This window comes from Dendrobates tinctorius, unplaced genomic scaffold, assembly GCF_039654945.1.
Source record: "Dendrobates tinctorius isolate UK_male_01 unplaced genomic scaffold, ASM3965494v1 ptg000137l, whole genome shotgun sequence".
Taxonomy (NCBI): Eukaryota; Metazoa; Chordata; class Amphibia; order Anura; family Dendrobatidae; genus Dendrobates; species Dendrobates tinctorius.
In genome coordinates, this window is record NW_027361805.1 from 32,278 (window position 1) to 47,497 (window position 15,220).

The 15,220-nt window shown below is 48.7% G+C and overlaps 1 protein-coding gene across 4 annotated transcripts in view; it reads right to left on the minus strand.

The window, feature by feature from the left end:
• The window catches only part of LOC141048581 (V-type proton ATPase 116 kDa subunit a 3-like), a 91,780-nt gene that overhangs the window by 20,829 nt on the left and 55,731 nt on the right, over positions 1-15,220 (minus strand). For all 4 annotated transcript variants that reach the window (XM_073544299.1, XM_073544300.1, XM_073544297.1 and 1 more), the window contains 4 exons: positions 14,883-15,096; positions 14,268-14,390; positions 14,081-14,167; positions 8,597-8,714 (listed from right to left, as the gene is read on the minus strand). In XM_073544299.1, coding sequence (XP_073400400.1) covers positions 8,597-8,714; positions 14,081-14,167; positions 14,268-14,390; positions 14,883-15,096 — 542 coding nt within the window. The remainder of the gene's footprint in view (positions 1-8,596; positions 8,715-14,080; positions 14,168-14,267; positions 14,391-14,882; positions 15,097-15,220) is intronic.

The following is a 15,220-nucleotide window of genomic DNA, read 5'->3' on the forward strand; positions in this document are numbered from 1 at the left end:
CCACGAAGAATTGAGGCAGTTCTGAAGGCAAAAGGGGGTCCAACCCCTTACTAGCATGGTGTACCTAATAAAGTGGCCAGTGAGTGTATATTTGTGTTCTCATTTGTGGCTATGTCCTGTCACGCGGCGGCTGCCGCGCACTCCTCTCTTTGCCTCCTCCCGGCCGCAGCTTACCCATCCTCCGGTGTCCTGCTCCCCTCTGCGCCGGCGGCCGCGGTCTTCTCCGCGGTCCTCCCCGGCTCCTCTTCTCCGTCCGGCGGTCTCCGTCCGGTCTTCCGGACCGCGCCGGGTGCACGCTCCCGCCCCTCCTGCTCGGCGGGCGCGCGCACATACTGTGCCTGGGCACGCGCGCGCCTCCTCCTCCTCCTGAGGACGCGCGCCTGCTCCTCCTCCACTTTAGGTCACGACCCGGAAGTCCTCCTACTAGCCCCTATATCTGGCCGCCTCTTCCTGCCAGCGGTGCCTGAGTATCACTGCTTTTCCCTAGTGATTCTGGCCGCCCTCTATGCACGCTATCGCGTCCTGTCCATCCGTTGCTCGTTCACCTCTCCATTTTCCTTTCTCCTAGGTCCTGTGTCTCCTAGCCGTGCCCGCCTGTCCTGTGTCTCCAGGCCGTGCCCGCCTGTCCTGTGTCTCCAGGCCGTGCCCGTCCTGTGGTTCCCAGCCGGTACCGTCAGTCCTGTATCCCCAACTCGGCTCTAGCTGTCTGTCTGTCGTTACTTCCCAGGGTACCAGCTGCCGTGGTAATAGTTACCCGCGGGCTTGCCCCAAACGCTCCCTGTATAGGGGGTGGTCCACCTGGTCAGCTCGCCCCCGGGAGGTTCGTTGCCACGGTCTAGCGGGTCCACCCCAGGTGTACCTCACAGAATACTCAGGCCATGGATCCCGCTGGTACCCCGACCCCGACCCAAAAGGAACTTTTGTTCCTTCGTGAGAATCAGGCGAGGATCATGTCGTTCCTCAAGTCAATGGAGTCCAGACTTTCTTCTCTGCAAACCTCCGATCCGGGGATTGCCTCCCAAATCTCCGGCTTACAGCAGGAGCTTGCTCAGCAGCGCGACACCCAGGCCCATATTTTGAACTACATAGCCTCTGTAGATAACCGCCTTCTAGCTCTACAGACGGCGGCCGCTGTCCCTGCGCCAGCTTCTCAGTCCTCGCCCCGCTTGGCCAAACCCCCACGCTATAGTGGAGATCCCAAACTCTGTCGGGGGTTCATTAACCAGTGCCAGTTGCACTTCGAGCTGGCATCCCTGCAGTATCCCTCCGACCGGGCCAAGGTGGCCTTTATGATTTCCCACTTAGAGGGTGAGGCATTGGCTTGGGTGAATCCTTTGTGGGAGCGAGATGACCCGATAGTCTCCCAGCTCGCAACCTTCTTGGAGACATTTCGTAAGGTCTTTGATGAACCCGGCCGTCTGGTCTCCGCCACCGAGTCCTTATTTTGCCTTCGCCAGGGTGCTCTCTCTGTGGGACAGTACGCCATCCAGTTCCGTACGTTGTCTTCTGAACTAGGATGGAACAATGAGGCTCTAGTAGGGGCTTTTTGGGCTTGTCGCCTCGAATCAAAGATGAGTTGGCAGGCAGGGATACACCTACGTCTTTGGAAGATCTCATCTCGCTGGCAATGCGAATTGACCTGCGTTTCCGTGAGCGTTCCCGCGAGGTCGCCAGGGAGAGAAGACCCACTCGGTTTTCTCCTCCGACACGCAGTCCTCCCCGCTCTCGGCCTTCCACCTCGGCGTCAGCCCCTGAACCTATGCAGGTTGACCGACTCAGGCCCGCAGAGCTACGCCGCCAGGAGAGACTCACTCTTGGTCTTTGTCTCTATTGTGGCAGTGCTTCCCACCTTCTACGTTCCTGCCCTGTGAGGCCGGGAAACTCCTCCGCCTAGGACAGGTAAGAGAGGCCTCCCTAGGTGCCTTCGACACCTCTCTACCTTTGACCCTTTCTGTTTTGTTTATCCAGGGATCCAAACGTTTCTCGGAGTTAGCCTATATTGACTCAGGGGCTGCTGGTAATTTTATCCAACTCGAGGCGGTGAAGAGATTGGGGATACCTGTTAGGTCCTTGGAGGTTCCCCGGCAGTTAGCTTCAGTCGACGGCATTCCCTTGCGCGAGACCGTTACGCTGGTCACTGAAGAGCTGGAATTACAGATCGGGGTCCTGCACCGTGAGAGAATAGCCTTCTTCGTGCTGCCGTCTCTATCCCACACCTTGCTCCTGGGTCTTCCATGGTTGAGGATGCATGAACCTGTCCTGGATTGGCGGACCGGAGACATTCTTCGCTGGGGCTGCGTTTGCCAGACTAGATGTCTTCGTCCAGTACAACCCCTCAAATGCTCGTCTCCTGTCTCGGGCCCTGCGGATTTGCCTTCGGCCTATTGGGCTTTTTCGGATGTCTTTGATAAGAAAGAGGCAGAGGCTCTTCCACCGCACCGGCAATATGATTGCCCCATCGAGCTTGTACCCGGCTCGACTCCGCCCCGGGGGCGAATCTATGCGTTGAGTCCACTCGAGTCTCAGGCCATGTCTGAATATGTACAAGAGAATTTGGCCAAAGGCTTCATCCGAAAGTCATCTCCCGCTGGGGCTGGCTTTTTTTGTCAAGAAGAAGGACGGGTCTCTCCGCCCCTGTATTGACTATCGAGGTCTTAACCAGATTACCATCAAGAACAGATATCCTCTACCTCTCATCCCCGAGCTGTTCGACCGGCTACGAAGGGCGCGAATCTTTTCTAAATTGGATCTCCGTGGAGCCTATAATCTCGTCCGTATTCGCTCCGGAGATGAATGGAAGACCGCCTTCAACACCAGGGATGGACACTACGAGTACCTCGTCATGCCCTTCGGGTTGTGCAACGCCCCCGCAGTCTTTCAGGAATTTGTGAACGACATTTTCCGAGACCTTCTGTACTCCAGTGTGGTTGTGTACCTTGACGATATCCTGGTCTTCTCTCCCGATCTGTCCACCCACAGAAGAGATGTCCGCCGAGTACTGTTCCGATTGAGGGAGAATCGCCTGTACGCCAAATTGGAGAAGTGCGCCATTGAACAGTCCTCCCTTCCATTTCTGGGCTATATCATCTCCGACTCCGGCCTGCGTATGGATCCGGTGAAGGTCTCTGCCGTGCTCAACTGGCCACGTCCCCAAGGGGTGAAAGCCGTTCAGCGATTTCTCGGCTTCGCAAATTATCGGCAGTTCATCCCTCATTTTTCCTCATTGGCCGGCTCTATCTCATCTTTGATTCGTAAAGGAGCCAACCCGCACGTCTGGACCCCTGAAGCAGAGGAGGCCTTCCTATCTCTGAAACAAGCATTTGCCACGGCTCCCGTACTCCATCGTCCTGAGGTCAACAAACCGTTCGTCCTCGAAGTGGATGCATCAGCAACTGGAGCGGTTTTGTCTCAAAAATCTTCCTCCGGTAGGCTCGTTACGTGCGGCTTCTTTTCCAAGTCCTTCTCCACCCCAGAGCGGAATTATTCCATTGGGGACCGAGAACTGCTGGCCATCAAGTTAGCTCTAGAGGAGTGGAGATACTTATTGGAGGGCGCCGCACATCCCTTCACAATCTTCACAGACCATAAGAATCTAGCTTATCTTCGGTCTGCACAGAGACTCAACCCACGCCAGGCCAGGTGGTCTCTGTTCTTCGCTCGATTCGATTTTGATCTGCATTTTCGCCCAGGCAACAAGAACCTCAAAGCTGACGCCTTGTCCAGGTCCTTCCTTCCCGCAGATGTCGAAGAGGAACCCACGCATATTTTGGATCCATCCCGGCTCATCACGGTGGCACCACTTTCTCTTCTCTCACCTCCACCTGGCAAGACTTTTGTGCCGGAGAAGGACCGAGGACGAATCCTCCACTGGGGACATGCTTCGAAGCTGGCTGGCCATCTCGGGCTTAAGAAGACACTTCTCCTGGTGTCCCGCTACTACTGGTGGCCGACTCTTCCCCAGGATGTCCGGGATTTCGTCGCCTCCTGTCTCTCCTGTGCCAAGATCAAGGTGCCTAGGCAGCTGCCTTCTGGTCTTCTACACCCGCTTCTAGTACCCTCGTCCCCTTGGCAACACATTGCCATGGACTTTATTACGGACCTGCCCCACTCTGCCAACTGTACTGTCGTCCTAGTGGTGGTTGATAGGTTTTCTAAGATGGCACACTTCGTTCCTCTTTCCGGCTTGCCATCGGCCCCAGCCTTGGCGAAGATTTTCGTTCAGCACATCTTCCGTCTTCATGGACTGCCCCAACATATTGTTTCTGACAGAGGAGTCCAATTCACCTCTCGCTTCTGGAGAGCCCTATGCAGATCAATGGATATCACTCTCGACTTCTCCTCATCTTACCACCCCCAGTCCAACGGTCAGGCCGAACGGACAAATCAGTGCTTGGTGAACTACCTCCGGCATTTTTCCAATGTCCACCAGAACGACTGGGCTGAACTTCTCCCGTGGGCTGAGTTCGCCTATAATAACCACGTCAGTGAGTCTTCGGGCAAGTCCCCTTTCTTTGTAGTCTACGGGCAACATCCTGGTGTACCTCTTCCGGTTCCCCCTGCCTCGGGTGTACCGGCGGCTGACCTTCTGACCGGGGAATTCTCCAGGATCTGGCAGGAGACCAAGGCCGCTCTCGAGTTGGTACGTAACAGAGTTAAGAGACACGCCGACAAAAGACGCCTGGATGCTCCGCCATATCACCCTGGTGATCAAGTTTGGCTGGCCTCCAAGTTTATTCGCCTCAAGATCCCTTCCCATAAACTGGGTCCCCGTTATATTGGACCTTTTGAGGTCTTGTCCCGTATTAATGATGTCTCCTACAAACTACGGCTTCCTGCCTCTCTCCGTATCCCTAATGCCTTTCATGTGTCCTTGCTAAAACCAGTCATCTTCAATCGTTTCCTTTCTAAGGCCCCTCACTCGCCTCCGCCTGTCTCCGCAGACGATGTGTTTGAGGTTAAAGATATTTTGGCCATGAGGAAGCAAAAGGGGAGAACCTTTTTTTTGGTTGATTGGAAGGGCTTTGGTCCCGAGGAGAGGTCCTGGGAGCCCCAAGAGAACATCCAGGCCCCTCGAATCTTGGCTAAGTTTTTTTTCCGGACTGCGGAGGGAGGCGCGTAAGGAGGGGGGTACTGTCACGCGGCGGCTGCCGCGCACTCCTCTCTTTGCCTCCTCCCGGCCGCAGCTTACCCATCCTCCGGTGTCCTGCTCCCCTCTGCGCCGGCGGCCGCGGTCTTCTCCGCGGTCCTCCCCGGCTCCTCTTCTCCGTCCGGCGGTCTCCTCCGTCCGGTCTTCCGGACCGCGCCGGGTGCACGCTCCCGCCCCTCCTGCTCGGCGGGCGCGCGCACATACTGTGCCTGGGCACACGCGCGCGCCTCCTCCTCCTGAGGACGCGCGCCTGCTCCTCCTCCACTTTAGGTCACGACCCGGAAGTCCTCCTACTAGCCCCTATATCTGGCCGCCTCTTCCTGCCAGCGGTGCCTGAGTATCACTGCTTTTCCCTAGTGATTCTGGCCGCCCTCTATGCACGCTATCGCGTCCTGTCCATCCGTTGCTCGTTCACCTCTCCATTTTCCTCTCTCCTAGGTCCTGTGTCTCCTAGCCGTGCCCGCCTGTCCTGTGTCTCCTAGCCGTGCCCGCCTGTCCTGTGTCTCCCAGCCGTGCCCGCCTGTCCTGTGTCTCCCAGCCGTGCCCGCCTGTCCTGTGTCTCCAGGCCGTGCCCACCTGTCTCGCGTCTCTAAGCCGTGCCCGTCCTGTGGTTCCCAGCCGGTACCGTCAGTCCTGTATCCCCAACTCGGCTCTAGCTGTCTGTCTGTCGTTACTTCCCAGGGTACCAGCTGCCGTGGTAATAGTTACCTGCGGGCTTGCCCCAAACACTCCCTGTATAGGGGGTGGTCCACCTGGTCAGCTCGCCCCCGGGAGGTTCGTTGCCACGGTCTAGCGGGTCCACCCCAGGTGTACCTCACATGTCCCATGTCCTGGTTCCCATCTTGCGGCTTTTGTTATAAGTTGGTTTCCCCAACACATCCATTTACGCAATAAGGCTGTGTGCACACGTTGCATTTTTTTGTGTTTTCGCGTTTATCCGCTGCGGAATCGCCACAAAAACGCATCCCATGCAATCCTATGGGATTCCGCACATGCTGTGCTAATGCTGCGGATTTTTCCGCTGCGGAATCGCATAGCGGAAAAATCCGCAGCATGCCCATTCTTTGTGCGGAATCGCGGCGATTCCGCACCCATGGGAATGCATTAATCTGCCTACTTTACACATGTGGCTATGCCCACCATGCGCTAAGTAAGCGGATCATGTGCGGATGGTACCCAGGGCCTGGAGGAGAGGAGACACTACTCCAGGCCCTGGATACCATATCCCTGTAAAAAAATAAAAATTAAAAAAAAAAAAAAAAAAAAAATAGTGATATTCTCACCTTCCGGCAGCCCCCGGAGTCATTCCCGCCTCTCACCACATTCCCCACACCTTCCGGTCCCAGTAATGCTTTGCGCGAATGACAGCTGGTGACGTCACGCTCGCAACGTCATCTCCGGTCCTTCGCGCAAAGCATTACTGGGACCGGAAGATGTCGGGAGTGCCGCAGAGCAGATCGGGGCCCCATCAGAAGGTGAGAATATATATATATACACACACAGTCATGGCCAAAAGTATTGACACCCCTGCAATTCTGTCAATACTCAGTTTCTTCCTGAAAATGATTGCAAACACAAATTCTTTGGTGTTATTATCTTCATTTAATTTGTCTTAAATGAAAAAACACAAAAAGAATTGTCCTAAAGCCAAATTGGATATAATTCCACATCAAACATAAAAAAAGAGGGTGGACAAAAGTATTGGCACTGTTCGAAAAATCATGTGATGCTTCTCTAATTTGTGTAATTAACAGCACCTATAACTTACCTGTGGCACCTAACAGGTGTTGGCAATAACTAAATCACACTTGCAGCCAGTTGACATGGATTAAAGTTGACTCAACCTCTGTCCTGTGTCCTTGTGTGTACCACATTGAGCACGGGGAAAAGAAAGAAGACCAAAGAACTGTCTGAGGACTTGAGAAACCAAATTGTGAGGAAGCATGAGCAATCTCAAGGCTACAAGTCCATCTCCAAAGATCTGAATGTTCCTGTGTCTACCGTGTGCAGTGTCATCGAGAAGTTTAAAGCCCATGGCACTGTGGCTAACCTCCCTAGATGTGGACGGAAAAGAAAAATTGACAAGAGATTTCAACGCAAGATTGTGCAGATGTTGGATAAAGAACCTCCACTAACATCCAAACAAGTTCAAGCTGCCCTGCAGTCCGAGGGTACAACGGTGTCAATCCGTACTATCCGTCGGCATCTGAATGAAAAGGGACTGTATGGTAGGAGACCCAGGAAGACTCCACTTCTTACCCCGAGACATAAAAAAGCCAGGCTGGAGTTTGCCAAAACTTACCTGAAAAGGCCTAAAACATTTTGGAAGAATGTTCCCTGGTCAGATGAGACAAAAAGTAGAGCTTTTAGGGCAAAAGCATCAACATAGAGTTTACAGGAGAAAAAAAAAGGCATTCAAAGAAAAGTACACGGTCCCTACAGTCAAACATGGCGGAGGTTCCCTGATGTTTTGGGGTTGCTTTGCTGCCTCTGGCACTGGACTGCTTGACCTTGTGCATGGCATTATGAAGTCAAAAGACTACCAACAAATTTTGCAGCATAATTTAGGGCCCAGTGTGAGAAAGCTGGGTCTACCTCAGAGGTCATGGGTCTTCCAGCAGGACAATAACCCAAAGCACACTTCAAAAAGCACTAGAAAATGGTTTGAGAGAAAGCACTGGAGACTTCTAAGGTGGCCAGCAATGAGTTCAGACCTGAATCCCATAGAACACCTGTGGAGAGATCTAAAAATGGCAGTTTGGAGAAGGCACCCTTCAAATATCAGGGACCTGGAGTAGTTTGCCAAAGAAGAATGGTCTAAAATTCCAGCAGAGCATTGTAAGAAACTCATTGATCGTTACCAGAAGCGGTTGGTCGCAGTTATTTTGGCTAAAGGTTGTGCAACCAAGTATTAGGCTGAGGGTGCCAATACTTTTGTCCGGCCCATTTTTGGAGTTTTGTGTGAAATGATCAATGTTTTGCTTTTTGCTTCATTCTCTTTTGTGTTTTTTCATTTAAGACAAATTAAATGAAGATAATAATACCAAAGAATTTGTGTTTGCAATCATTTTCAGGAAGAAACTGAATATTATCTGACAGAATTGCAGGGGTGTCTATACTTTTGGCCATGACTGTATATATGTGTGTGTGTAAAAAATATATATATATAATAAAAAAAACTATTTCCAAGCGATACTAATCGCTTGGAATGCGCAAACATTCTGCAAGCGAAAAACGCTTGTTTTCAGCGGGAAAAACGCATGCGAATTCGTGGGTACATCGCCTAAAAGTAAGTAAAATGTAAAAGTAACAAATAGAAAAATATATTAATCATCATCAACATGTATCTATTATTTACAGAGTGGTAATATGACCTGCAATCAATACTCGGCATATGCCATGACAACTGCATTTAAAAGGAGGTTAAGGAAAAAGAAAAAAGCTACTCACGTGCATGAGCCAGGCTGAGCGCCCATAGTCGTAGGTAAGATGCAGTGTTGGAAATACAACCCAGGCAGTATTCTATGGTGTGAATCATCTGATGCATAAAAACCTCCCCTGCATCAAACTACAAAACAATGGATATTACAGATTATGTAAAAGCCTCGTGACTGGATACTTATGCGAGTGAACATCTATATATGGGCTACGCCTACAGTGTTATAAACAGTTGGGCTTCCCAATCTAACTTGTTAGGCTGCGTGCACACGCTGCGGATTCCGCTGCGTTTCCGCAGAGGTTTTGGCCGCTGCGGACCCGCAGCAGTTTTAGCTGCGGTGTACAGTACCATTCAAATGAATGGTATTAAAAAAACGCTGTGCCGACGCTGCGGAAAAATCCGCGCGGATTTGCTGCGGTTTTGAATCCGCAGAAAGAATTGCATGTCAATTCTTTCTGCGGAAACCGCTGCGGGTTCCTATCTCCACCATTGTGGAGATGGTGAATCCGCAGGACCAAACCGCAGTCAAAACCGCAGATAATCCGCAGGTCTTTTGACCTGCGGATTATCTGCGGTTTTTGCAAAATCCGTGCGGATTAATCCGCAGCGTGTGCACGTACCCTTAGGCTTCCTTTTCTGTAAGCGGAGAGCATATGCACAAGAGTATGGGACTAAATATTCATCTGTGGGTTGTGCTGCACCCATAACAAAACACAGGGCATGCTCATTAATATGGATTCTGTGGGGTCACATCACTCAAAAATGGAACTTAAAAGTAAAAATTTAAAGCCAGCTTTTTCTTTTAATTTTTTTTGCCTTAAATTTTTTTTTTTTTTTTTTTAAGTTCCTACTGATTAAATGTAAATGGTAAAAATACAAACATGCCTTGTGATTCATAGATCGCATGATTAAAGGATTCCTCTTAATATTACAAATAGTGCAGTCCTAAAAAGGTACATCATACAATACACATTTAATTGGCTTTTCAACCTCTGACTATTTCCTAATTAGCGGCACCCTCCCCTGGATGACTGACAGGTCATTAGCTCTGGCACATGGTCAATCAGGATAGGGTGCTACTTGGGAGGCAATACGACGAGACCGAGATGATAGAAGAACATTGTAATGACGTAATGCATTTCCAGACAACTATAAAAGACAATCGAGCCGTTCATGATCCAAAATAACTGCTTCTGTAGCAAAAAGTTGCATTTTGAGCTGTACAGTCACATAAATGATTTGGGAGGGAGGAGTTGGAGTGCTTTCTTTATGCAAACTAACATTTATGCAGCCTTTCCGGCCTTGGGGAATCCCCAGCGGTGGGTGGTGGGATTCCCTTGGCTTACCTTTACCGAATAATTAACAAACGACCGAAAATACGCACACTGTCTCCTACCCCAAGCAGTACAATATACAAAGTGTCCCCTTATTAAAACCTGCACTAAGATATACTGTGTCACCCAGCGTCGGACTGGAACACCTTGGGCCCACCAGAGAAAATCATTCTTGGGGCCCACTATGTAGCTACACAGAGATAAATACAAGACCACCAATTGTGTGGTAAAACACTCTAATATCAGGGTATAATATAAGGTAGTACACGTCTTAATTATGTAGCAGGGGTTGGGGTAGCCTCCCTCATAGAATATAAAGCAGCCCCCTCATAGAATATAATGTAGACCCCTCACAGAATATAATGTAGCCCCTCACAGAATATAATGCTGCCTCCCCTCATAGGGTATAATGCTGCTTCCTCATAGGGTATAATGCTGCTTCCTCATAGGGTACAATGCTGCCCCCCTCATAGGGTACAATGCTGCCCCCCTCATAGGGTACAATGCACCCCCTCATAGGGTACAATGCACCCCCTCATAGGGTACAATGCACCCCCTCATAGGGTACAACGCACCCCCTCATAGGGTACAACGCACCCCCTCATAGGGTACAACGCACCCCCTCATAGGGTACAACGCACCCCCTCATAGGGTACAACGCACCCCCTCATAGGGTACAACGCACCCCCTCATAGGGTACAACGCACCCCCTCATAGGGTACAACGCACCCCCTCATAGGGTACAACGCACCCCCTCATAGGGTACAACGCACCCCCTCATAGGGTACAACGCACCCCCTCATAGGGTACAACGCACCCCCTCATAGGGTACAACGCACCCCCTCATAGGGTACAACACTATTATATATATATATATATATATATATATATATATATAGAGATAGATAGATGATATAGAGATAGATAGATGATATAGAGATAGATAGATGATATAGAGATAGATAGATGATATAGAGATAGATAGATGATATAGAGATAGATAGATGATATAGAGATAGATAGAGGATATAGAGATAGATAGATGATATAGAGATAGATAGATGATATAGAGATAGATAGATGATATAGAGATAGATAGATGATATAGAGATAGATAGATGATATAGAGATAGATAGATGATATAGAGATAGAGAGATGATATAGAGATAGATAGATGATATAGAGATAGAGATAAGAGACAGATATAGAGAGACAGATATAGAGAGACAGATATAGAGAGACAGATATAGAGAGACAGATATAGAGAGACAGATATAGAGAGACAGATATAGAGAGACAGATATAGAGAGACAGATATAGAGAGACAGATATAGAGAGACAGATATAGAGAGACAGATATAGAGAGACAGATATAGAGAGACAGATATAGAGAGACAGATATAGAGAGACAGATATAGAGAGACAGATATAGAGAGACAGATATAGAGAGACAGATATAGAGAGACAGAGATAGACAGACAGATATAGACAGACAGATATAGAGAGACAGAGATAGACAGAGAGATAGACAGAGAGATAGACAGAGAGATAGACAGAGAGATAGACAGAGAGATAGACAGAGAGATAGACAGAGAGATAGACAGAGAGATAGACAGAGAGATAGACAGAGAGATAGACAGAGAGAGATATATATATATATATATATATATATATATATATATATATATATATATAGAGAGAGAGAGAGATATATATAGAGAGATAGATATAGAGATAATAGATAGATATGGAATAGATATGGGATAGATAGATATAGAGATAGATAGATATAGAGATAGATAGATAAACAGATATAGAGGTTGGTATGGGATAGATAGATGGAGGTAGATATAGAGATGGATAGATATAGATATAGAGATAGATAGATAAGGGATAGATAGATATAGAGATAGATATAGATAGATATGGGATAGATAGATATAGAGATAGATATAGAGATAGATATGGGATAGATAGATAGATAGATGGTGATGATGATTTGTACATTTTAGTGCCAATCTTTTACATTCTCAGGGTAACACCAAAAAGTAGCTTAAAATGGTGCCTAAATGTGGCCCCTGGGTCCCATATTTGACTTATGGCTGGATCATATGCACTTGCTAACAATGGTGGGGATCAGTCTGGGCCGTAAGTGACTCACGCGTCAGCATGGGGTGGTGAGTCACATAGGGACCCCACATCCCGATCACCTCTGCAAGAAGGAAACGCGGCCGCCGTCACCTAGCAACGGCCCAAGTCTGCATTCGGGCTCCGGACCCTCCCACGTGACGACAGCAGCGGGTGAGCAGCACTCCGGGCAGCAGGCACTGAGCGGTGAGCAGGCAGGTCCGGTGCACAAGACCATGGCACACACTGTCACTCTCAATGGCCCCTCTCCCCGAGGGTTCAGGCTGGTGGGAGGCAAGGACTTCAGCACTCCGTGCTCACCATCTCCTGGGTAAGTGCGCAGCTGTAGGAGCTGGAAACTTACAAGTAGAGGCTGTGGATGCCCAGCTGGCAGGGATCATTGTGCCGTCATGCCGTGCTCATCATCCTCCCTGGCATGGGCTCTGGGTCAGTTGAGGGCAGCGCCCTGATTTACGGCCGCATAGCAGCTTCCTGTGCTGGGGGGGCCGGGCCTCTGGGGGAGTGGAGACCATGAAATGATATTCACTGCTTCCCACGCCCATGTGGGAAGCAGTGAATATTCATTTCTCTTTAGCAGCGGGGACAGGGGCTCCTGCATCCTGTCACCCGCTGCTGCTCTGCTGGCACAGGGCCCCCACATCACTGGCTGGGGGCCCCTGGAACAGTGGGGGGCCCTAGGCAACTGCTGGCCCTTTATGCCAGCAGGTGCCAGGGCCCACCAAATGCCAGGGCCCACCGGAGAATCCTCCGGTTCTCCGGTGGGCCAGTCCGACACTGGTGTCACCTAAAAAACTAAAAGCCCACTCACCTGATCTTGGCTGCTACAGTGAGGGACTGAGTCCTGCCTGCTCTCTCTGCTGAATGACAGTGCAAGTATATCATTGCACGGCCAGTGTATTCTTAAAGAAGGAAGGGCCCCAAGCAAGCAGCAGGTTATGGTTTCTTGCGGCACCGCTACATTTATTTTTACTTGTGGTTTAAAGCCGTGGAGGCAATAGAAGAAATCAGTGGCGTTGCTATGAGCGGCTGCCAGTTTAGGACCTAGCGCTGCGTACATGCTACCATTTGTAACTTGGCGTATTGAGGCATCGCTTGGGCGTTTCAATAACATGCCAGGTTGTTGCAGCACCTTAACTTGGAAACACTGTATTGGAGCAATCTTGTGGCTCCTTTAAAGGGGTTGGCCACTACCTGGACAACCCCATCTCATTTCTAGCACTGATAAAATTAACATTATATATTATATTCACCTCTGGAGGCCAGCACTCGAGTTCCTGGTGCTCACGTTAGGTTGTTCTATTACGTGAGCCCTGCACTTAATCAGCGCCTGCTTCATTGACCCCCACCTTGATGTATTGAAAAATCAACAGGAAGTCAGGGCTGAGACAACTCTCAGACTTCCTCTTGATGTTAGATTTGTCCGAAGGAGGGGACAGTGATGCCAGCGCTGGTTGGGCCCAGGGCTCACGTGATATAACCTCACAAGAACCCTGGGAACGCGAGTGCCGACACTGGTGGAACAGCGCCAGAGGAGAGTACAAGCGTTTTCATTTTAACTGGGCCAAACATGAGGAATGAGAAGTAGTGGACTGACCCTTCAAATGTTCTCTTTTTGCTGAGAACTGGAAATATCACTCATGACATTAATACCTTCCAAAATAATAATGCCAAGCAGCATGCAAACAACTGGGGTAATCATCATCTATTCTGATGTAGGTGTGAGGGCATGGAGAATGTGCGACTAATAAAAAATTCTGCCTAGTTATATATGGTCCCTGTTGTCTGGTAGCCATTAGTCTCCCATCTTCTTCATTTATTAATTAACAAGTGCAGGACAGTAGAGGACTCGCAGCTTGTCATGTAAAATACTGAATCAAATGGAACAGAAATATACAACATAACATCGTATCAGTGGAATTTTAAGAACAGAATGGGTCCTGTGATGCCAAACACCTGGAAATCTGACAGGTCTACAAATACGGCTGAGCGAAAATAAAATTTAAGAAAGTTACCTTTTTACCATCATGTGTCCCATGTCCCCCATGTTCTGAATTCTCTACAGACTGCTCATCTTCTGCGAGTAAGCCGCTTTCGCCACCCTGAGATACATGAAGAAGCCATGGATACATGTTGCAATTTGTTTTTTCTCTTCCACACACTAAAAAGTAGTATTCTAAACTGTTATTTAACAGATCATACCTGCTCCCCATGGCTCTTGTTCTTTTTTCTGCGGTGTTTAATATAAAGACAAATTGGGTCACCTAGAAGAAGAACTGGAACACACAGCAGCGCGACAATCACAAGAAGCATTTGAACGATGTCCTAGAAAAATAAAAATATATATTTTAGGGATCCGACAATGGTATTACCAGGTAGGAACAGGTTTTGATGCATGGTGTAATTCTGGAAATGCGGACAATGTCACTGAAGACGTATTCTAGTCTCCATGTTGTCTTCTATTTAGTTTGTTTGGTGATAAGTTCTAATGATACCAGCTCAAGGGCGGAATTTGCATGAAGTTACATTCTCAAAAGAACATATAAGCCTGCTGTACCCTAGATTCCTTCATGAATGCTCACTGCATTCTGGCTTTCCAGAACAGGAGGTGATCTTCAGGGTTGGTTCCAAGTTGTCATTTCACTACATTAGCTACCCTAAGATTTCATCATTTACCGTAGACTCAAGAAAATTATTATTATTTTTTTCTTTTTACAGCATCCTCAGCCCAATTTATGCCACGGTTCTGTCCTTAATACCCACTTGTGTACACATGGGAGACATGTCACGCCCATGTAGTTTTACAGGTAAACTTACTTGTCCAGGGTAGAGATCTTTGTTAGTTGGATTCTTGGTGAACAGAAACATATCAATAAAGTGAATGAGAAGACTCGGTGCAGTCTGAGCATGTGTCACATCAAAGGCAAACCATTTGTAGAAAATCATGAATACTAAATATCCAAACAAGCACAGGAGGAACAAAAGCTCAGGAATGGAAATCACCAAAATGCGATATTTCTGTTTAAAATGTCTGAAAAAGACCAGATAATAGAATGGAAGATCTTTAAATAGGATGTCCGTACACAGATGTTAGGATCACCGACAAATAAAATAAATTAATAAAAATATTAAATATTCATTTTCACAAGACACAT